Raw genomic sequence first — 23,795 nt, 5'->3', positions numbered from 1 at the left:
GGGTTTCACCATGTTGGCCAGGATGGTCTCAATCTCTTGACCTCATGATCTGCCCTCCTCAGCCTCCTAAAGTGCTGGGATTATTGGCGTGAGCCACCGTGCTTGGCCCAGTATGAGCTCTTTATTGTTATTCCTGCTCCTACTACTCTTGCTATTCATTTATTGTTATTATTATTTATTATTTATTTTTGAGACAGTCTTGCTCTGTTGCCCAGGCTGGAGTGCAATGGTGCAGTCATAGCTCACTGCAGCTTCTAACTCCTGGGCTCAAGTAATGCTCCTGTCTCAGCCTCTTGAGTATCTGGAACCACAGGTGTGCACCACCATGCCCAGCTAATTTTTTGTCTTTTTAGTAGAGACAGAGTTTTGCTACTTTGGACAGGTGGGTCTCTAAGTGATCTGGCTGCCGTGGCCTCCCAAAGTGCTGGAATTACAGGTCTGAGCCACCACATCTGGTTGATTAATTACTGTTTTTAGTGTGGCAAGCCTATAAGCCCTTTTTTGTTCCTTTTTTTTCAAGGGGTCAGAGACAGAGGCCTTTGTGATTTTCTGGGTGTCCAGGGAAGTGTGCAGGATGTAAGGCATAGGTTGAGAGTGGGAGGAAGAGTATGTGGTGGTTGTGACAAGGGATCAAAGGAAGGCAGCTTCCGAACTTGCTCAAGATATTAAAAATTTAAACAAGATATCTCTATATTAACAAAAGGTTTCTGTAAAACAAGAGATGAAGTGTGTGTGTGTGTGTGTGTGTGTGTGTGTGTGTGTGTACTTGTAATTTGAAAAGACATACTCAGGATAATAACTTTTGGGACAGTGCAGGCTACAAAAATTACAACATGACAACTTTCTTAACTACTAAGAATATAGAAATTAAAATAAGGCCAGGAGTGGTGGCTCACACCTGTAATCCCAGCACTATGGAAGGCTAAGGCTGGTGGATCAAATCAGGCCAGGAATTTGAGACAAACCTGGCCAACATGGCAAAAACCTATCTCTACTAAAAATACAAAATTTAGCTGGGTATAGTGTTGCACATCTGTAATCTCAGCTACTCGGGAGGCTGGGGCAGAAGAATCGCTTCAACCCAGGAGGCAGAGGTTGCAGTGAGCTGAGATTGCGCCACTGTACTCTAGACTGGGTGACAGAGCAAGATTCTGTCTCAAAAAAAAAAAAAAAAACAGAGACTGAGCGTGGTGGCTCACACCTGTAATCCCAGCACTTTGGGAGGCTGAGGTGGGTGGATCACTTGAGGTCTGGAGTTTGAGACCAGCCTGGCCAACATGGTGAAACCCTGTCACTACTAAAAATACAAAAAAAAATTAGCTGAGCCTGGTGGCGGGTGCCTGTAATTGCATCTACTTGGGAGGCTGAGGCAGGAGAATCGCTTGAACCCAGGAGACGAGGTTGTAGTGAGCTACGATTGCGCCATTGCACTCCAGCCTGGGCAACAAGAGCAAAAGTCCATCCCCAAAAAAAAAAAAATTATAGAGGAGAGTGGTTTATTAAGTTTGACAGCCACTGGCTTACAGTAAGATTTTTCTCTTAATTTTCTTTCTCTCTTAAGGTATCCAAGCCCACCAATGGGATCTGTCTCAGCACCCAGCCTGCCTACAGCAGAGGAAAACCTGGAATATGTACGGACTCTGTATGATTTTCCTGGAAATGATGCAGAAGACTTGCCCTTTAAAAAGGGTGAGATCCTAGTGATAATAGAGAAGCCTGAAGAACAGTGGTGGAGTGCCCGGAACAAGGATGGCCGGGTTGGGATGATTCCTGTCCCTTATGTCGAAAAGCTTGTGAGATCCTCACCACATGGAAAGCATGGAAATAGGAATTCCAACAGTTATGGGATCCCAGAACCTGCTCATGCGTACGCCCAACCTCAGACCACAACTCCTCTACCTGCAGTTTCCAGTTCTCCTGGGGCAGCAATCACCCCTTTGCCATCCACTCAGAATGGACCTGTCTTTGCGAAAGCAATCCAGAAAAGAGTACCCTGTGCTTATGACAAGACTGCCTTGGCATTAGAGGTAAAATCTGTTTAGACTAGCTTTTTGTTTCCTTTGACACTTGTTTTCATTTTTAGTTTTAGTGTCTGCTCATTTAAGTTTATATTCATGGAATTAGAGCACTGTATGATTTTGGAAGATGTGCACTGTTAGCATTTCATTTTTAAATTTTTTGTTTTGTTTTGTTTTTGACATGGAGTCTCACTCTGTCACCCAGGTTGGAGTGCAGTAGTGCAGTTTTGGCTCACCGCAATCTCTGCCTCCTGGGTTCAAGTGATTCTTCTGCCTCAGCTTCCCAAGTAGCTGGGATTACAGGCATCTGTCACCACGCCTGGCTAATTTTTGTATTTTTAGTAGAGACAGGGTTTCACCATGTTGGCCAGGATGGTCTCGATCTCTTGACCTTGATTATAGGCGTGAGCCACTGCGTCCAGCCTAAATTTTTTTATAGAGATGAGGTTTCACTATGTCGCCCAGGCTGATCTCGAGGTCCTGGCCTCAAGTAATCCTCCTACCTCAGCCTCCCAAAGTACTGGGATTACAGATGTGAGCCACCATGCCTGGCCCACTGTTAGTGTTTCAAAGCCTGTTTTGTTCTTTCCTCTTCCTTGTTTCTCCCAAATTCTCAGCCTGCTTGCTGTTTTTTGTTCCCAAAGCCTAATAGATTTAGTTTTCATAATAGTTGGGTTTTTTTCCAGTAAGGAAAGATAATAATTAAGGAAGACCCATGACACACAGATAGTCACTTGTATGGTTCTGTATTTCTTTTTTTTTTTTCTGAGACAGAGGCTTGCTTTGTCACCCAGGCTGGAGTGCAGTGGCGTGATATCGACTCACTGCAACCTCTGCCTCCCAGGTTCAAGCAATTTTTCTACCTTAGCCTTCCGAGTAGCTGGGACAACAGGTGCGTGCCACCATGCCCGGCTAAGTTTTGTACTTTTTGGGGTTTCACCATGTTGGACAGGCTGGTCTCTAACTCCTGACCTCGTGATCCACCTGCCTTGGCCTCCCAAAGTGCTGGGATTACAGGTGAGCTACCATGCCTGGCCAGTTCTGTATTTCTAACATTGGAATCAGTAAAGAAATATGAATAAATGTCTTAGAATTTCTCTTGAGCTATGTAGAGGACTGACTTTTTTTTTTTTTTTTGAGATGGAGTCTAACTCTGTCACTGAGGCTGGATGGAGCGCAGTGATATGCTCTCAGCTCACTGCAACCTCCGCCTCCTGGGTTCAAGTGATATTCCTACTTGAGCCTCCCGAGTAGCTGGGATTACAGGCACCTGCCACCATGCCCGGTGAATTTTTCTATTCTAAGTAGAGACAGGGTTTTATCATGTTGGCCAGGCTGGTCTCGAACTCCTGATCTCAGGTGACCCACCCACCTCAGTCTTCCAAAGTGCTGGGATTTCAGGGGTCAGCCACTGCACTTGGCCAACCAAGTCATTTTCTTCCCCTTTTTTTATTTTTTTGAGACGGAGTCTCGCTCTGTTGCCCAGGCTGGAGTGCAATGATGTGATCTCAGCTCACTGTACCCTTTGCCTCCTGGGTTCAAGTAGCTCTCCTGCCTCAGCCTCTTGAGTAGCTGGGATTACAAGTGTTCGCCATCACACCCGGCTAATTTTTTTTGTATTTTTAGTAGAGATGGGGTTTCACCATATTGGTCAGTGTGGTCTTGATCTCCTGACCTCAAGTGGTCTCCCTGCCTCAGCCTCCCAAAGTGCTGGTATAACAGGTGTGAGCCACCGCACCCGGCCAAGTCTTTTTCTTCTAACTAAACATTAACTGACTTTTTAAAAAGACTCTTTCTCAGCCGGGACTGGTGGCTCATGCCTGTAGTTCCAGCCCTTAGGGAGGCCGAGGCCAGTGGGTGACTGGAGGTCAGGAGCTTGAGACAAGCCTGGCCAACATGATGAAACTCCATCTCTACCAAAAAATATAAAAATTAGCTAGACGTGGTGGCATGCACCTGTAGCCCCAGGTAATCAGGAGACCGAGGTGGGATAATCGCTTGAACCCGGGATTCAGGTTTCAGTTAGCTAAGATTGAGCAACAAGTGAGACCCTATCTCAAAAAAAAGGAGGGGGGAATGTTGAGAGAAACCCTAAGTGCATTTCAGAAGGATGAAGTAAGGGAGCCAGTTGCTTAAAAAGAAAAAAAAAAAACCTGATGACCAAACAGCCTGCCCACAGATGAAAGAGTTGGTTCATGAGTATTTTTCCATAGGTTGTCCTCAATTATTCCTTTTTTTTTTTTTTAAGTTTTGAGATGGAGTTTCGCTGAAGTGCAATAGTGTCATCTTGGCTCACCGTACCCTCCGCCTCTTGGGTTCAAGCGATTCTCCTGCCTCAGCCTTTGGAGTAGCTGGGATTATAGGCATGCGCCACCATGCCCAGATAATTTTTTGTATTTTTAGTAGAGACAGGGTTTCTTCATGTTGGTCAGGCTGGTAATGAACTCCCAACCTCGGGTGATCCACCCGCCTTGGGCTCCCAAAGTGCTGGGATTACAGGTGTGAGCCACTGTGCCCAGCGTTCAATTTTTCTTTGGACCAGGCTAGTATCTGAATGAACTAGACCTGAAGGTTTGTTTTAGTGTTTGATTTTTGTCTCCCTCTCATCTTGGGTGTAAGAAAAGGAGCATCTGAGGCTGTGGTTGGGGTCAGGGACTGAAGCCCTGGGTCTGAGGAGGACACCTCCACAGATAGAAATGCTGGCTGAGCAGGCCTTCCAGCCTTTTTTCTGTATTTCCTTCCTTTCTGTCCTTTCTTTCCTTCAGACAGAATCATTCTGTTGCCCAAGCTGGAGTGCAGTTGGCATGATCTCGGCCCACTGCAACCTCCACCTCCTGGGCTCAAGTGATTCTCTTGCCTTAGCCTCGCAAGTAGTTGGGATTATAGGTGCCCACCACCAAACCCAGCTAATTTTTCTACTTTTACTAGAGATGGGGTGGTTTCACTATGTTGGCCAGGCTGGTCTCAAACTCCTCGCCTCCAGTGATCTGCCCACCTCGGCTTCCCAAAATGCTGGGATTAGTGAGCCACGGTGTGGCTGGCCAAGCCTTTTAGCTTTCTCACCCCCACACAGACCTGCCTAAGCACAGATGCATGCCTCTGGCCTGGTTTGCACTCCAGCACCTTAGAATAACACAGGGTGCTCCAGGCTGTTAATACCCTGTAGCATGCATTGTGTTTTCAGCTTTTTCAGGCATTTTCACATCTGTCATAGCATAGGATTGGGGAGCTAGGAGTTATAGTGGGTGTGACTCATGTGTGTTTGGCAGCTGATCGTTGAGAACCTTGAAGGTCAAGGCTCCCAGTCAGAATTTCAGGTACCCGCCTGTTTATCTCTGGCTCTAGGATGTGTGTTTTAGGCAGCTATATCTCGTGTGCGTGTGTATGTTTCATTGGAGCGAGTACTGGGAGGTTGTAGGGAGGAACACCAGGTATTGTAGAGGGATCACTTAGAGCTTGGTGAGTGGGTGGGTAGGTAGGGTGCCTAAGAGAGGCCAGGAGTAGGAGGAAGGAAGCCTGGTTAGTGATTGTGTATTTTAAGGTAACCTACATACTTGGCCATTACACAGGTCCTAGTCTCTCAGACGTCCCCCCCCGCCCCCCCAGGGGGTTCTCCACACCTGAGCCTCATGACACTAACCTAGCTCGCTGAACTTCAGCAAAGGGTTTGTTTGGTGCTTGACTGAGAGAATATAAATAGGACCTGAGAAATAGACCTTTACCAAATTCCATTTAGTGGTATTTCGCTTTCTATATATTTAAATGAGACTTTAGGCTATAGCATAAGTAAGTTTTTTGTTTTGTTTTTGAGACTGAGTCTATCGCTCAGGCTGGAGTGCAGTGGCGCAATCTCTGCTCACTGCAACCTCTGCTTCATGGGTTCAAGTGATTTCTTGTGGCTCAGCCTCCTGAGTAGCTGGGGTAAATATTTTTATGATTGTTATCCTCTAAAACTATTATTAGGATAGTGGTGCCTGTCTGATCTTGTTAAAAACAACTCTTGGGAATTTTGCAATTAGGTTACTAGGAAAAGTATTAAAATTAAAATGAGAAACAGTGAGACAAGTAGGACAAAATGTGCCAATAATTGAAGCTTCGTTATTCCCCTAGATAGTATTACAGATAATGATGATGGCTTAGGTGACTTTATTCCTTAAATTATTTTACAAGTTTTTTTTAAAAAATAAAACGATTTTCAAAAGAGTATTCCTGCAAGTAAAGAGATATTTTAAAACCGGTCTGTGTTTAGCCATTTTCTTCTCTTGCTGACTTTTCTCCAAGAAGAGCATTGATCCTGAGATTTGATTTGAAGGGGAACACTTGATATCTTTAAGGTGAATTGAGCTTGTGTGATGAGACTAAGTCATTGAGTAGCTGTAGATAGGTGAGCATTCTGGGCAAAGGGCAAAAGTGGCAGAAGACAGGGCAGTGGACTGTTGCCCTATCACAAAGGGCTATACTGAGGAGATTAACAATTTTCTTGCATTGCCTTCATTTGAGACATGTAACAGCTAGTTTCTCACAGCTAACAAGGTCAGATTTGCAGGCAATTTCTTTTTATTTATTAGTTTTTAAAATTTAGAGCAAATGCTTGACTCTGGTTTAATATTCTTATTCATTTGCATTCCACTATGCTTTTCTGACTAAAAAGAAAGGGAAGAATTATCTTAGCATCTTTAGAATTGTGCTTAACCCTGGGTACACACACCTATGAATATTTGCTCTATGAAAATTTGTATTTAAGTGTCTAACTGCAGCCTCTTCCGTGCATTTCCCCCATGTTATGGCATAAGAAAGCAAGTGGTGACATGAGCTGGGGATCTGTGGGAATTGAATTCAGTGGAACAGATTGTGTGGAAGAAAAACAGTTTCTCAGGCTACAAGTGAGACTTAAAGTGATTGGGATGGAATTGATATACATCAAGCAGAAAGACAGGTTGTATTGATACCTTAGGTCATTTAGTCTAATCTTACCTTCCCAATGCTTTTAGCCCTCTTCGGAATCTAACTCCATGGCCCTCCAGTCTCGACTTGGGTGCCTCCAAAAAATTCACTTCAACAGAAGTTTATTGAGTGCCCATTATGTGACAGGCTAGGAACTTAGGAGACAGTAGTGAACAAAACAAAGATGTCTTTCCTTGTGGAACGTCTAGAACATAACAGTTTCATGAGGTGGTGTGTCTCATGTTGTATGGCTTTGGTAGCTGACAAGTCTTGTGTTCTGGCTCTCCACTAGGGAGAAATAAGCCACAGCCAGTCCTCTTCCTGTGTTTGCCTAGCACTTAAGTGTGTGAACTTAAGTGCGTGGCCCCACGGTTGTCCCTGTTGAGTTTTGTTGTTGGTGGTGGTGTGGTTTTTATTGGTCTTGTCATACCATCTATGTGCATCTCTGAATCTTTTTTTTTTCTCTCTTTTTTTTTTTGGAGACAAAGTCTCACTCTTGTCGCCCAAGCTGGAGTGCAATGATGTAATCTCGGCTTACTGCAACCTCTGCCTCCTGGGTTCAAGGGATTCTACTGTCTCAGCCTCCCAAGTAACTGGGATTACAGGCACCTGCCACTACACCCGGCTAATTTTAGTATTTTTAGTAGAGACAGGGTTTCACCATATTGGACAGACTGGTCTCGAACTCCTGACCTCAGGTGATCCGCCTGCCTTGGCCTCCCAAAGTGCTGAGATTACAGGTGTGAGCCGCCACGCCTGGCCTCTGAATCTTTTAAAATCCTGATTATGTCATCTAGCACATTCATTACCCTCTTCAGTTTCCTAACTGCAGGTTTTGTAAAAGCACCAACCAGATCTTTGTACTAAAGTCCTTCTATGTGGCCTCTCCAGGTCTGCCTCTCATATCTATAAAAAGACAGTGAGATTGATCTGGCGTGACTTGTTCTTGGTGGGCTCATGCTGCTTCCAGATGCTCTACGTCCCATTCTAAATTCTCACAAACAATCTGTTAGCTAATCGCATCCAGAATTTTGTCTGGGTTTCATTTCAAGCTCAATGTTTTACATTTTATGGAATTTGCCATCTTTGTTTTGACAAAAACCCGAGAGACTTGACCCTTCCTAAGTCTTCCAATGTCCTATGATGTAATTTCTCTCTGACAGGAGACTAGTCTTGGACTCTTATTCCTGCTTGCCAGTGTGTTTGGTCAACTCTTGCATACCTGTCATTTTCCACATAAGAACACCCTTTCATCTTTGGTGCTCTTTTTTTTTTTTTTTGGCATTTTTTTCTTGGTGATACTCAGAGTTCTTTGAGCCCACCAGCATCCTCAACATCCTTGCTGTTTGTTCCTGTACTTGCTCTGCATCATCTGTGATTGCGTTGTTAGAATTTCTTCTTGGATTGTGTTTGCCCCATTTCAAAATGTGTAGTCGTTGGATTACATCTGGTCTCTTTGTCTTTTGAATTGGCCTGTAATCCCAGCTACTCAGGAGACTGAGGCAGGAGAATCGCCAGCATGACCAGCTAATTTTTTTGTATTTTTAGTAGAGACGGGGTTTCACCATGTTGGTCAGGCTGGTCTTGAACTCCTGACCTTGTGATACGCCCGCCTTGACCTCAGCCTCCCAAAGTGCTGGGATTACAGGTGTGAGCCACTGCGCCTGGCTGTATTAGCATTTTCTTGATTGCTACCTCTACTTACTGAGATGAAGTAGTATGCAAGGTAAATTTACGTTTCAGTAATACTGATTGTACTTTGTAATCTCTCAGGGATCATCATGAATTCCTCTGACTGGGTGGTCTGCAGTGCTGTTGGGCCTGTATGTGTTCATCATGAAGCATCTGACTCAGCCCTGGGGGGTCCATGCAAGCTTATAGCCTCCCAGTGTAATGGGGCTGCTGTCCCTCACCTCACGTCACGTGCTGGCAATGTGAAGCCTTCTTACCAAGGCTTCTCAGAGATGCCCACAAGCTAAGCTAGCATTCACCTTAAGCAAGAATCTCAGGTGTGTTCTGCCTGTGCTGTGGTGGTTTGTGGATGTCTGGTGCCTGAGCAATCATTTCCAGTCGCCTTCTTGGGCCTTTCATCAGGACTTACTGGGATCCTCCTCCATCCTTCTGTTTTTGACATTGTTTCGGTTGTCCTTCACAGCATCTCAGCTTTACTCTGTTTCTTAAGTACCAAAAGTGCTTTTTTTCCTTGATTACACTACCTTGCAAAAGTATGAATCTTCAGAAAGTCCTTTAGAATTTTAGAAGATTCTTGTATTTTTAAATATTTATTTCCTTCTAGTATATCATATTCTCATTGGATTGCTAATCAGAATATATATTTCTTTCTTTCTTTTTTTTTTTTTTGAGATGGGGTCTTGCTCTCGCCCAGGCTAGGGTGCAGTGGTGCGATCTCGGCTCACTGCAACCTCTGCCTCCTGGGTTCAGGCAGTTCTCTACCTCAGCCTCTTGAGTAGCTGGGATTGCAGGCGCCTGCTACCATGCCTGGCTAAATTTTGTATTTTTAGTAGAGACTAAAATGTCCCAGCATGGGGGTGGGGGTTCACCATATTGGCCAGGCTAGTCTTAAACTCCTGACCTCGTGATTCACCTCCCTCTGCCTCCCAGAGTGCTGGGATTACAGGTATGAGCCACCGTGCCCGGCCCAGAAAAAAATTTTGTTAAAAGGTTTTTTTTCCTCTTCCCTAATGTAAATTAGGTGAGAATGCCATGGAATTGGGGCCCTGGTGTGATTCAGGCAGGGCCTGCCCCATCCTGGTCATTATGCTGACCTCAATTTTCTGTGATAGCTGTTGAGTGAGAAGAACCATCAGCTAGGGATTCACAGAGAGAGGATTTTATTCTCATGACTGCTCCCACAGTAAGAGCTTGAGGGTTATGTAATTTGCCAACAATCTACTTCTGTCTATGAATTTACTACTAGGGTACCTGATAAAAGTAAAGTCATACAATATTTGTCCTTTGGGTCTGAATTATTTCATTCAGTACAGTGTTTTTAGAATTCATCCAGGTTGTAACATATATCAAAACTTCATTCCTTGTCCCAGCATGGGGGTGGCTCACACCTGTAATCCCAGTGCTTTGAGAGGCCAAGGTGGGAAGATCAATTGAGGCAAGGCGTTTGAGACAGCCTGGGCAACAAAGACCCCCATTTTATAGGAAATTAAAGACTTCATTCCTTTTGGGGTGAATAATATTCCATTTTTGTGTATATATCACATTTTGGCAATCCATTTATTTATCTCGGTGGATACTTGAGTTGTTTTCATTTTTTCTTTTGGCTATCATGAATAATGCTGCAGTGGACACTGACACACAAATCTTTGAGTCCCTGCTTTCAGTTATGTTGGGTATATATCTTGGAGTGGATTTCTGTGTCTCGTGGGTAATTCTGGGGTTTTTTTGTTTGTTTGTTTGTTTGTTTGTTTTTGAGACAGATTCTTGCTCTGTTTCCCAGGCTGGAGTGCAGTGGCACAATCTCGGCTCACCGCAACCTCCGTCTCCTGGGTTCAAGCAGTTCTCCTGCCTCAGCATCCAGAATAGCTGGGATTACAGGCATGCACCACCACACCTAATTTTTGTATTTTTTAGTGGAGATGGGGTTTTGCCGTGTTAGCCAGGCTAATCTTGAACTCCTGACCTCAACCGATCCACCCACTTAGGCCTCCCTAAGTGCTGGGATTACAGGCCTGAGCCACAGCGCTCAGCCTGTGTTTAGCTTTTTGAGGAACTGTCAAACTGTTTTCCATAGCAGCTGTACCATATTCCATTCCAACCAGCAGTATATAAGGGTTCCCTTCTTCCCCCATCAAAAAAACATTTCTTCACCTCCTCACCATCACCTGTTGTGTTCCTTTTTTTTTTTTTTTGTATAGCCATCCTAGTAGGTGTGAAGTGGTATCTCATTGTGGTTTTGATTTGCATGTTCCTAGTGACTGATGTTGAGGATCTTTTCATATTGGCTGTTGGCACATCTTTGGAGAAATGTGTTTTCAAGTCCTTTGTCCAATTTTTAATTGGGTTGTTTGGGCATTTTTGTTTGTATTTTATTTTTTATTTTTTAATTTTTTTAAAGATGAGGTTTCACCATGATGGCCAGGCTGTTCTTGAACTCCTGACCTCAGGTGATCTGCCCACCTCGGCCTCCCAAAGTGCTAGGATTACAGGCGTGAGCCACCCGCTCCCAGCCTATTTTTTATTTTTTAATTATTTATTTATTTTGAGATAGAGTCTCACTCTGTTGTCCAGGCTGGAGTGCAGTGGTGCGATCTTGACTCACCGCAACCTCTGCCTGTTGGGTTCAAGCGATTTTCCTGCGTCACCCTCCCAAGTAGCTGGGATTAAAGGCGCCTGCCACCATGCCTGGCTAATTTTTGTATTTTTGAGATGGAGTCTCACTGTTGCCCAGGCTGGAGTACAGTGGCATGCATGATCTCGGCTCACTGCAACATTTGCCTCGGGTTCAAGCAATTCTTCTGCCTCAGCCTCCCCAGTACCTGGGATTACAGGCACCCACCACCACGCCCAGCTAATTTTTTGTATTTTTAGTAGAGACAGGGTTTCACCATGTTGACTAGGCTGGTCTTGAACTCCTAAGCTCAGGTGATCCACATGCCTTGACCTCCCAAAGTGCTGGGATTACAGGCGTGAGCCACTGTGCCTGGCCTTAGTTATTATATTTACGTTGTTGATCCATTTTAAATGAATGTTTGTTTATAGTGTGAGGTAAGGGTTCAGAGTCTTTCTTTTGCATGTGAAAATTGGTGCAGTTATTCCAGCACTGTTTATTAGCAAGGTTATTCTTTCCCCACTGAATGGACTTGGCACCTTGGTTGAAAATCAGTTGGCCAAGCTGGGTGTGGTGGAGCACACCTGTAATCCCAGGTACTTTGGAGACTGAGATGGAAGATTGCTTGAGGCCGGGAGTTTAAGATCAGCCTGGGCTACATAGTGAGACTCCCACAAAAAAAAAAAAAAAAAAAAAAAAACTTGATCATAAATGTGTGGGTTTATTTTCGAACTCTCAGTTCTCTTCCCATTGTTCTGTATGTCTCTCTATATGCCAGTACCACACTGTTGATTACTGTAGCTTTATGTAGTAATTGTGAAGTCAAGGAAGTGTAAGTCCTCCAGGTTTGTTGCTTTTCAAGATTGTTTTGGCTGTTCCAAGTTTCTTGCAATTCTATGTGAATTTGAGGATTGGTTTTCCCATTTCTGCAAAAAAGGCTATTAGAATTTTGATAGGGAGGCTGGGCGAGGTGGCTCACACCTGTAATCCCAGCACTTTGGGAGGCTGAGGCTGGTGGATCACAAGGTCAGGAGTTCAAGACCAGACTGGTTAACATGGTGAAACTGTCTCTATACTAAAAAATACAAAAATTAGCTGGGCATGGTGGCTCGTGCCTGTAATCCCAGCTACTTGGGAGGCTGAGGTAGGAGAACTGCTTGAACTGGGACCTGGGAGGTGAAGGTTGCAGTGAGCCGAGATCACGCCACACAGCACTCAAGCCTGGGCTGCAGTGCAAGACTCCATCTCAAAAAAAAAAAAAAAATCTTGATTGGGATAGGCTGGGCATGGTGGCTCATGCCTGTAATCCCAGCACTTTAGGAGGCCATGGCGGGCAGATCATGAGGTCAGGAGTTTGAGAGTAGCCTGGCCAACATAGTGAAATCCTGTCTCTACTAAAAATTTAAAAAAAAAAAAGAAAAAAAATAGCCAGGCGTGGTGGTGGGCACCTGTAGTCCCAGCTACTCGGGAGGCTGAGGCAGGAGAATCACTTGAACTTGAAAGGTGGAGGTTGCGGTGAGCTGAGATTGCGCCACTGCACTCCAGCCTAGGCCAGAGCAAGACTCCATCTCCAAAAAAAAAGAATTTGATAGGGATTGTGTTGAATTTGTAGATCACTTTGGTTAGTATTAGCTTTTTTTTTTTTTTTTTTTTTAAATGGGATTGGGTCTCACTGTGTTGCCCAGACTGGTCTCAAACTCCTGGGGTTAGGTGATCCTCCTGTCTTGGCCTCCCGAAGTGCTGGAATTACAGGTGTTAGCCACCGCACCTAGCCAGTATTAATGTCTTAATGATAGTAAGTCTCTTTCTGTCCATTAACACAAATGTTTTTGCATTTATTTAGCTCTTTAATTTTTGGTATGCAAGCCTTTCACTATGGATAATTTATTCTCTGGTATTTTTATTTTAGATGCTATTGTAAATTGAATCACTTTTTTTTTTTTTTTTTTTTTTTTTTGAGACAGAGTCCTGTTCTATTGTCCAGGATGGAGTGCAGTGGTACGATTCTTGTGCCTCAGCTACCTGAGTAGCTGGGACTGCAGGTGCCCACTATGATGCCCAGCTAACTTTTTTTTGTATTTTAGTAGAATTGGGGTTTTACGATGTTGCCCAAGGAGGTCTTGAACTCCTCAACTCAGGCAGTCTGCCCACCTTGGCCTCCCAAACTGCTAGGATTACAGGTATGAGCCACCATGCCCCACCTGGAATTGCTTTCTTAATTATTCATTACCAATATATAAGACACAACTGGTACCATCTTGTACCCTGCGACTTTGCTGAATTTGTTTGTATCTTTTCTTGTGGAATCTGTGAAGTTTTCTATATATATGATCATGTCATGACTTTTCCAAAAGCCCACATACTCTGGCACCACAGCATACTGGCCTGTGATACCTTTAGCTCTGCCCCCCTACCCTTCCCAAATAAAATTCCTATATTAACCAGAAGTGTTAACCAGTAAACAGTCCTCTTGAGCCAAGTTACTACTCGGAAGGATAGTGGTAATTTTAAGGAAGAGACTAAATCTTCAGTATTAAAACCCTATTAGATAGCATTCAGTTGTGGGTTTGAGTGCATGAGAGTACTTGACTGCTATCCAGGGTACACAGACAGGGAGCCTAACCCTCTAAAGCCTCTACCTCTCCGGCTGCTTTGATTCAGGTGCAGGCGCACAGAGAGCACAGGGGTAGGCAGTGAAACAGGTGATGGACCCATGCAACTCCATGCAGGCCCGGGGTGTTTGTCTGCTTTGTGTCCTTTGTTGTATCCCTCCAGGGCCTACACATAGATGTTCAATATTCATTGAATGACTAGAGGAATAAAAGCCACAGAGAGCAAGATGAAACCTGTCTGGTGATTATAGGACATGGGCTTTATTTTGTTTTAGATCTTTTGAGGGCTATAAGCTCCTTTGAAAATCCAGTGGAAGCTGTGCAGTCTTCAGAAAAACAGCATATATTCATGCATTTGGATACAACTCTGCAGGATGTTCTTTGATCACTGAGACCCATTCATGTCACTCCAGTTAGAACTTCTGATTCCAGTGTTACCAGGTGTACTCCTGATCTTACTTTTATGTAACCTGAAAACATAACAATCTCAGAATATCAGTACAGGAAGTGAAGACTGATTATGGAACCAAAAAACTGCTATGATGACCAGTGCTTGGGCTTTCCAGTGCCTTGCCTGCTCTTTGAATCAAGGACCAGGTGTCAGACAGTAGAGTCATTTCCTGGACAACACTCTGGACAAGTAGGGCTGTAGAAAACTATTGCCAGCAGCAGGAGGTACCCTCTTGCCATTTAACTCTTGGTAGACATAAAAGAGCTGACTAGTATCCCTGGCGTATGTGTTTTAGAGTTAGTATGTCCACTCCCCAGGTGCTAAGTGCGGCCAGGCACAAAGATAGTATTTTGACAGTTCTAATAATGATTAGGATTGTCCTGTTGCATAGGGTGAAAATTAATAAAGATGATATATTAGGTATGTACCTCCTCTTGATCTGTTGATAGAGTCAGCCACGTCGTCCAGGTGTAGTTTGCTCCTTAAACCAAGTTCATGGCTACCCACATCAGGATTGATCTGTCCTCTAAGACTATACTTTCAGGGATAATTTCTATAGTTCATTCCTAGAGCAGTTTCTCTGAATGTGTAGAGCATGGGGTAAGGGGGAAAGATTGATCTGCTCTCCAAAGTGAGTGCTTCTTTGAGCTGGATCCGTGTACTGTGAACCCAGAGGAAAGCACCACACCAGAATAGGGAGCGATGAGAGGAACGGCAACATGGCTGCCAGGCTACCAACCATTTTAGGATCTGAGCATAAGCACTGTTGGGTAGAGCCATGAAAGAAGCTGGTCCACAGCCAGGCCTGTAACTGGGCAGCAGGCTGCGTAACAGCCAGGATGTCTCTTCTGTGTTGAAATAGAAAACAGCATGAGGAATGATGATGGTGTTTTAGTGTATAGAAACTCCTGCAAGACCACAATGAGGCACTAACGATTAAGGGGCCACCAAAAGTCTCAGCCATCCTCTCTTTCTAGGCTGCTTGTTGACCCACTTCTGCTGGTCCAGGTTCCCTCTGTCTAAGCAGTAGCTCCTTGATCCTATGCTCTGCAGCATTGATTTAATAGTGTTTTTCTGCCACTTGCTGCTTTTATGTTTTTTCTCTCTCTTTTTTGAGACAGCGTTTCACTCTTGTTGCCCAGACTGGAGTACAATGGCACAATCTTGGCTCACTGCAACCTCTGCCTCCTGGGTTCAAGCAATTCTCCTGCCTCAGCCTCCCAAGTAGCTGGGATTACAGACATGTGCCACCACGCCTAGCTAACTTCTGTATTTTTAGTAGACATGGGGTTTCTCCATGTTGGTCAGGCTGGTCTTGAACTCTCGATCTCAGGTGATCCACCTGCCTCTGCCTCTCAAAGTGCTGGGATTATAGGCATTAACCACTGCACCTGGCCGTTTTCTTTCATTTTTTAAATAGAACTGGACATCTCACTGTGTCACTCAGGCTGATCTTGAACATCTGGCCCCAAATTTTCCTCCCACCTTGGCCTCTCAAAGTGCTGGGATTACAGGTGTGAGCCACTGTGCCCAGCTACACCAAGGGCAGTGTCATGATCTTGGCTCACTGCAACCTCCACCTCCCAGGTTCAAGCGAGTCTCCTGCCTCAGCCTCCTGAGTAGCTGGGATTACAAGCATCTGCTGCCACACCTGGCTGATTTTTGTATTTTTTAGTAGAGATGGGGTTTCGCCATGTTGGCCATGCTGCTCATGCTGCTCTTGAACTCTGACCTCAGGTAATCCATGTGCCTCAGCCTTCCAAAGTGCTGGGATTACAGGTGTGAGCCACTGAGCCCAGTCATTTTTTGAGACAAGGTCTTGCTCTGTTGCCAGGCTGGACTGCAGTGGCATCATCTCAGCTCATTGCAACCTTTGCCTCCCGGGTTCAGGTGATTCGCCTACCTCAGCATCCTGAGTAGCTGGGACTACAGGCACGCATCACCATACCCAGCTAATATTTGTATTTTTAGTAGAGACAGGGTTTCACCATGTTGACCACGCTGGTCTCGATCTCGACCTCGTGATTTGCCCGCCTTGGCCTCCCAAAATGGTGGGATTGCAGGCATGAACCACTGCGCCTGGCCAAAAGCCAGAAGTTTTTGAGAATAGGAACTGACCTGCCCATTTTCCATGTCATAGATGTTCAGTAAATTTTATTTAATTAGTTAGGTAGGATCATGTGGAAAGTATCCTGTTAAAGACCCCCAGACTCACAAGTTAATTGGAAGGCATGAGGTGTGAGTGTTCTTGGCAGCTTTCAATACCTAGCTCATCTTCTCCATCTTCCTTGGCCGCTTAGTATCCTTCATGGGAATTTATTAGACCCCATTTTCAGCCTGTTCCTCATTGGTTTGGGGAGGATCCTTGTTGGTGACAATGTTGAAAACCCACTGATACATACAGTGCTGTGCTTCTGAATGCTAGTTCCAGCTCTTCCCTTTGTGCATCCAAAGGGTATGACCAATAGAGGGGGCATGGGGTTGGGGGATGGTTTCTACTTAGGAATCTCTGCTCCAGTAACAATCATTTAATTACTGCAAGAACCTTTCAAAGTTGGAAGGAAACTGAGACTTGGAGAACTTAAGCAGTTTGCTACAGTCATGTAGTTTCTACAAGTGGCAGAACCAGGACATTGCTTCAGTCCTGCCATGCTCCAAAGTTCATGCATGGATCACTGGATTGTGCCTTTTATTTTATTTGAGATGCAGTCTTGCTGTGTTGTACAGGCTGGTCTCAAACTTCTGGGTTCAAGCAGTCCCCCCACCTCAGCCTGCCAAGTACTTGGAACTATAGGCACATACCACTATGCCTGGCTCTGTATGTGTTTAAGCAGACAAAACCTTATTTCCTGTTGGCTTAGATTTTAAGTGAGTCTGATACTCAAGTTGCATTTTTATGGACCTAAGTACAGAATACAGAAACTTAGATTAGTGCTCTGAACAGAGTAACACCCTGTCTACAAGGGCTACCACCTGAAGGTCTTTTTTAAAATACATATTTTTGTGTGATTTGACTTTAACCATTCTCAGAATCATGTGTTCATTTCTATCCTCTTTGGGGTTAGTGGTCAAAATAGAGGGTTGGTTGGGGAGGAGCTCCTTTGTGCTCAAAAGCAGACTGTGTGTATGTGTGTGTCTGTGTGGTTTTTTTTTTTTTTTTTTTGAGACAGGGTCTTGCTTGGTTGCCCAGGCTGGAGTGCAGTGGCACAATCACAGCTCACTGCAGCCTCAGCCTCCTGGACTCAAGCCATCCTCTCACTTCAGCCTCCTGAGTAGCTGAGACTACAGTCATGTACCACCACACTCGGCTAATTTTTCTATTTTTTAGAAGAGATGAGGTTTCACCATATTGCCTAGGCTGGTCTCAAACTCCTGGCCTCAAGAGATCCTCCTGCCTCAGCCTCCTGCAGTGCCGTGATTACAGGCGTGAGTCACCATGCCTAGCCCAAAAGCTTTTTCTCTTAACTTGCATTCTTTCCAGCTGAGAAGTACATTGGGCTCATTGGTAACACTTTTAGTTTTTGGCACTTTCTGATTTTTAACCCTAAGCATTGAAGAAAAAAGAGATTGAGGGCCGGGCGCAGTGGCTCAACGCCTGTAATCCCAGCACTTTGGGAGGCCGAGGCGGGTGGATCACGAGGTCAAGAGATCAAGACCATCCTGGTCAACATGGTGAAACCCCGTCTCTACTAAAAATACAAAAAATTATCTGGGCATGGTGGCGCGTGCCTGTAATCCCAGCTACTCAGGAGGCTGAGGCAGGAGAATTGCCTGAACCCAGGAGGCGGAGGTTGCGGTGAGCCGAGATCGCGCCATTGCACTCCAGCCTGGGTAACGAGCGAAACTCTGTCTCAAAAAAAAAGAAAAAAAAGAAAAATAGACCGGTCCTGCGTGCGGTGGCTCACGCCTGTAATCTCAGCACTTTGGGAAGCTGAGGCAGACAGATGTCCTCAGGTGAGGAGTTCAAGACCAGCTGGACCAACATGGTGAAACCCCGTCTCAACTAAAAATACAAAAATTAGCCGGGTGTGGTGGCTCGTGCCTATGACCCAGCTACTCGGTAGGCTGAGGCAGGAGAATCACTTGAACCTGGCAGGCAGAGGTTACAGTGAGCCAGTTTTGCACCACTCTACTCCAGCCTCGGTAACAGAGCAAGACTTTGTCTCAAAACAAAAAAAAAAAAAAATAGACTTGATATGGTGGCTCACACCTGTAATCCCAGCACTTTGGGAGGCTGAGGCGGGAGGATCGCTTGAGCCCAGGAGTTAGAGGTTGCAATGAGCTGTGATCGTGCCACTGCACTCCAGCCTGGGCGACAGACCCCATCTATAAAAAAAAAATTAAAAATGAATGTGCATGGTAGTGCATGTCTGTAGTCACAGCTACTCAAGAGGTGGAGGTGGAAGGATCACTTGAACCCAGGAGTTAGAGGTTACATTGAACAGTGATGTCACCACTATGCTCCAGCATGGCTAAAAGAGTGAGATCCTATGTCTAGATAATAATGTATGGGACCTTTGGATAGGGTAGTGTTTGTGATTTAATGTAAACTGTCTTTTTCTTGTTGCAGAGAAATGCTAACTTTGTTTTCTTCATCCATACAGGTTGGTGACATTGTGAAAGTCACAAGGATGAATATAAATGGCCAGTGGGAAGGCGAGGTGAATGGGCGCAAAGGTCTTTTCCCCTTTACGCACGTCAAAATCTTTGACCCTCAAAACCCAGATGAAAATGAATGATTGCCATTGCCCTGTTTCCTGCTGCTTTGTTGTTCTGCCTGTCCTAGTCTCCTTTGAAGTGGGAAAGCCTTCTCTCTCATAGGCAAGTCACACTGCATTGCTGAAGTCCAGCTTTCTGCAGACTGACAGTCGCACACACATTTGCAATGCACACAGCGGCTGCCTCCTGACGTTTGTATCATAGTCGTATTGTCAAAGAGTAGCTGATTTTAGGGTTCTTTTGGATCATAAACTGGAAATACTGATGGAAGCACACAAGTGGAGAGAAGTTGACGAGGAAAGGGTCTTCCTTCTCATCGCTGCCTGTTTGTACATGGGACTGATTCTGTCATGTTCATCAGAGAAAGCTTGAGACCATGGTGAGATACTGCATGTTTGCTGTTTCACAAAGCAGTGGTTCTGCTGCCATCTTGCTTTTCTTTGGACAACAGGAAATGAACCTTAATAAGGAAGAGAGAATTCTGTCCTAAAACTCCAAAATTTGGCTTTTTATTTCCTTTTGGTTTGGTTTGGTTTTGGAAGACTAATTAATTAGACTTGTGTGTGTGCGTGGTTTTTTTGTTTGTTTGTTTTTTTGAGACAGAGTCTTGCTCTGTTACCCTGGCTAGAGTGCAGTGGTGCAATCTCAGCTCACTGCAACCTGTGCCACTCGGATTCAAGCAATTCTTCTGCCTCAGCCTCCAAAGTAGCTGAGATTACAGGCGTGCACACCACGCCCAGCTAATTTTTGTGTTTCTAGTAGAGATGGGGTTGCATCATGTTGGCCAGGCTGGTCTCGAACTCGAACTCCTGACCTCAGGTGATTCCCCCACCTCAGCCTCCCAAAGTGCTGGGATTACAGGCCTGAGCCACTGCGCCCGGCCTAGACTTGTGTGTTCTAAACAGGTTAAGTAGCAGGTTGCGTTTTTATGATGGTTCAAGGAATGACACATGCCTCTGAGCTTCTAAACTGAAGCTGCTGTAACTAAAGGAATCTGAAAAGAACAACCCTGAAGCAGAGGCCTTTATTGTCTTGGTTGCCAGTAGCACCTTGTTTTGCCATGCAGCAGACAACACACAAAATAATGCATTTGTGGTGTGCCAGGCTATGTGCACAGCCCCTTGGTTTACTTTGTTCTCAAAAGCATCAGAGTTGGGGAGTACTTTAGGGAAACCTTTGCTTACCTTGTTTGCCAGTGATAAGAGCAGTGGGTTGGAGGGCACTTGGCCAGTTTTCTCTCCAGCTTTTCAGTGAATGTACCCCTTTAAGGTTAAGACTTAAATTTCTTTTAAAGATGGGGTTGTTCATAGAATCATTGGACTCACTAATGAATCATTAAATTCCACTCACTGAAGCCCAGACCTCCGTGACCAGGCCCAGTCTCACCAGGCTGCCAGAGAAAGTTGGTGCTGCTGATACTGGTCTCATAGTCTAAGTGTCTGTGGTGCTCCCAAGCAAAGGAAATGCAAGCTCTGGAAATGGTTAATCTGTTTGATATCTGAATGTTTTAGTGACCAGGGAGACCATTAATGAGTTTACCATTAACTACTTATCAGTCTATTGATGTTAAAGCATTTCCCTGTCAGCTAAAAGAGGCCTGTTCATACAAACCAGTTGGTATACACGTGTGGTTCATCTGTCTGCTGCTGCACATAACAGACTAGAATTCTGGGATCCCTGTGCAGTTCAGTCTGCTCTCCCTTCTGGACCCTGGTAAAGACAAACCTCAGTTCATAGTAAACACAGCAGACCTGGAAATGTAGCAACAGCTTAATGACTGTCACTTACTGAGCATCTGCTGTGACTGTGGCCCTGTCTGTGGAGGTTCCTAGGTTTTGAGATTTAAAGCAATGCATTCTGGAGACAAAACCAGCAGAACAACCATTTTTCCTTTAAATAATTATTCCATCAGGCAGATAACTGCCATATTAATGAATCTTGAGAGTGTTCCTGTCACAGAATAATGGTCAGTTGGGAAAACTATCACCATGGCTTCCTGTCTGTGGTTTTCCTCAAAAAGTCTTGGAGATCAGCTCTTCCTTGCCAGTGAGAACAGTGGCCACCTCCTGTTCTGCATGGCCTGCGGCAGTTACTGCTTCTGATCAGGTGTGTCAGGTTGGCTTATTTTGGATTCAGGCCTGACATAGCACCCACAAATGGTAGACATATCACAGAGTCCCCAGGCTCTGCCTAGAAACAGTGTTTGCCTTTTGGCCAGTGACCTGGTTCATCTTCGCCCATGTTGAACCCTGAGTGAAGTTTCTAGCAGAGGGAGGAAGGTGTGCCCTGTTCAAGGAGGGCACACACCCTTAGGCCTTTTCAACCAGATTTACCTGAAGGGCTTGACACCTTTGAATGACAGCAGATGACTCCGAGCATAAGAAGTCTGGCCATTTTGGAAAGCAAGGTTTCCTTTCAGCCCTGTCTACTGACCAATACCCCTACCCACCTTGTGTGGCGCACTTCAGAATCAAATACACCTAGGGTAAACCTATGGTTTTCTAATTAATCAGCTCATTATTTCGGCCCATGAAAATGGCATCCAAGGCTGCCAGGAGATTCAGAGCTCAAAATAAGATGAGCCTTGAGTTCTGAACTCCAGATATGTGCCAAAAGTAGTAAACTTTTTGACTTATAACCTTACCAGTTTTGTTTTTTTTTTAAATTTTTTTAATTTTTTTTTTTTTTCAATGAATGAGAGGTTCTCATATTGCCCAACTTGGCATCGAACTCATAGCCTCGCCTCCTCAAGCGCCAGGACATCTGGCCGGAGCCATCGCGGCTCCCGTTTTCTTCTTCTTTTTTTTTTTTTTTTTCCCAGTTTTTTTAATCAGACAGGGATATCTCTTTTTCACACTAAACATATGAAAGCAGCAGCACCCCTGCCTCAGCTTCACGCCTGGGTTCCCCACTGGTCTGGGATGACTGTTGTGCTCCATAGAGCAGTGCAAATCTGACCCAGAGGGTGGGTGTTTATAACGGCTACTTGCTCTGCTCTACCATGTTTAAAGAAATACTTGGATGTTAAATTAACTCACTGTGGTTTTTCATCTGGGAAGAAAACAAATTACATACTAGAGGGCATTGACTGGTTAAAAACTTGTGCATCCTGGGAAGGACCTGCAGTGCAGGAGTCAGCTGTGTCTGTGCTGTGTGGAACCACCTAACGACATGGTTAACAAGAAAGAGGATGCGTTGACCGGCTGCCGTTTGAGGACTTCGGTCACCCAGACTAGACACCTTCTGTGCTTGTGTTTGGCAAACTGAAAGGGAAGGACAGCTGTGCCCTCCTGGGAGCTTACATGTCCTTGGCACTGTGCTAGCTTTCCTTTACAGCTGTTTACAGACAAGGCGGGCCTGAGGCGATGGCCACTGCTCTTGTTATGTTTGCTCAGAGGAATATGAACATTTTATTTCTGAAAAGGGATGATGTGGTTTTGTGCCAGGTGTTTATAATTTAATCATTTAATATTATGGTTATTAACCTCTTAAACATGAATGAATTCTTGATTGTTTTAACACAGTACCTAAGACTAATGTTTTCTGTGGACACCACTGAGCTCTGCCTCAACTCCACCCTTTGGGACTGGAGAACTATGCCCCTGGTAACTGCTGTCGGTGTGGACACTGGGCTGGTTTTATTTTCTAAAGGAGTAGAAGGACAGGTCTCTGAGAGGATCGTTGTCCCTGCAGGAGGAACAGTGGCCTTGCTTCTTAGACAGTCTTCACTGTGTGTTTTAAAACAACATCAACAACGTAAAACTCTTTTGACCTGTAACTTAAAGATCATAAACTTCAGGCAATAATATTTTCTGTGTAAGCTTTTAAAATTATTTTTGGGGATCATAGCTTGTTTTATTTTGTGCTATAAAATTAACAGTATTAAATGACTTATATTCTTAGAATACATCGAGTGTCTTTTCTTAACAGATTAGTGCCTTTTTATTTTTGTATTCCGTTTTACGTTACTGGTCCTAGCATCAAAACCCTTGTTTCCATGGCCTGTTTGTATATTGTCTCAATAAAACTTGCATCAGCCGGTGGTGGCGGCAGCTTTGGTGTTTCAGTGTCTCCTCAGTCAGCTCCCATCAGCTTCCTCAGCAGTTCAGCAGTGGTGAAATCTGATGCTCCTCAGAGACCCCTTAGTGCTGCTGCTGACCAAGAGCTCAAATGAAGTCTTGGCATCTGCCCATTCTAACACTTGGGCACCCAGAGGGGAGCACTTCGGGTCTCCCTCCAAAAGAGAAAGAATCCAACTCCCAGAGTGTCTGCAGAGTAGGCGCTGTATGGGAGCCTGGTGCTTGGCCTTCTGAGCATGAGGCAATAGTTCTCACAGTTTGCACCACCACAGAGAACTTGGATGTTTTTCCTTCTAGACACCCATATCTGAGGCTTCTGTTAAATTTATCTTCAGCATGAGCTATCCAGGGTTGAATGGTTTCAAGCAGAAGTCATGTGAAGTGAGCAGCCTGATCACAGGTCAGGGCATATCTGTGCAGCTTTCTTAACTCCTCTTGTTTGTACGTGGTCTTCCTAATGACCTTTGGGAGACCTCCAAATGGATTGGCTTGAGGTGTCGGGAGGCCCACTGACACCCCCTCAGCCAGGGCCCTGTCTATCCTCCCAGCTCTCAGCATATTTTATTGTTGACTTCACCTGTACTCTATTCCCGTGCTTATTTGTGTATTGAGAGATGCATATTTTCTTGTAAAACCTCAGGAAGCCATTTAAAAAAATTATGGCCAGGC

The 23,795-nt window shown here is 44.8% G+C and overlaps 1 protein-coding gene across 1 annotated transcript in view; it reads left to right on the top strand.

Moving 5' to 3' along the window:
* CRKL (CRK like proto-oncogene, adaptor protein) overlaps positions 1–23,099 on the top strand; it is a 34,964-nt gene extending 11,865 nt beyond the window's left edge. Inside the window, exons 2-3 of the mRNA XM_012466508.2 lie at positions 1,562–2,027; positions 18,933–23,099. Of these exons, the coding sequence (XP_012321931.1) occupies positions 1,562–2,027; positions 18,933–19,067 (601 nt within the window). The 3' untranslated portion in view covers positions 19,068–23,099. The remainder of the gene's footprint in view (positions 1–1,561; positions 2,028–18,932) is intronic.
* Positions 23,100–23,795: the final 696 nt, after the last annotated feature.

Source organism: Aotus nancymaae, unplaced genomic scaffold (genome assembly GCF_030222135.1).
Source record: "Aotus nancymaae isolate 86718 unplaced genomic scaffold, 86718_ANA_hifiasm-v0.15.2.pri h1tg000210l, whole genome shotgun sequence".
Classification (NCBI taxonomy): Eukaryota; Metazoa; Chordata; class Mammalia; order Primates; family Aotidae; genus Aotus; species Aotus nancymaae.
The sequence above is the reverse complement of the archived record's forward strand: the minus strand, read 5'-3'. Positions and strand labels throughout refer to the sequence as shown.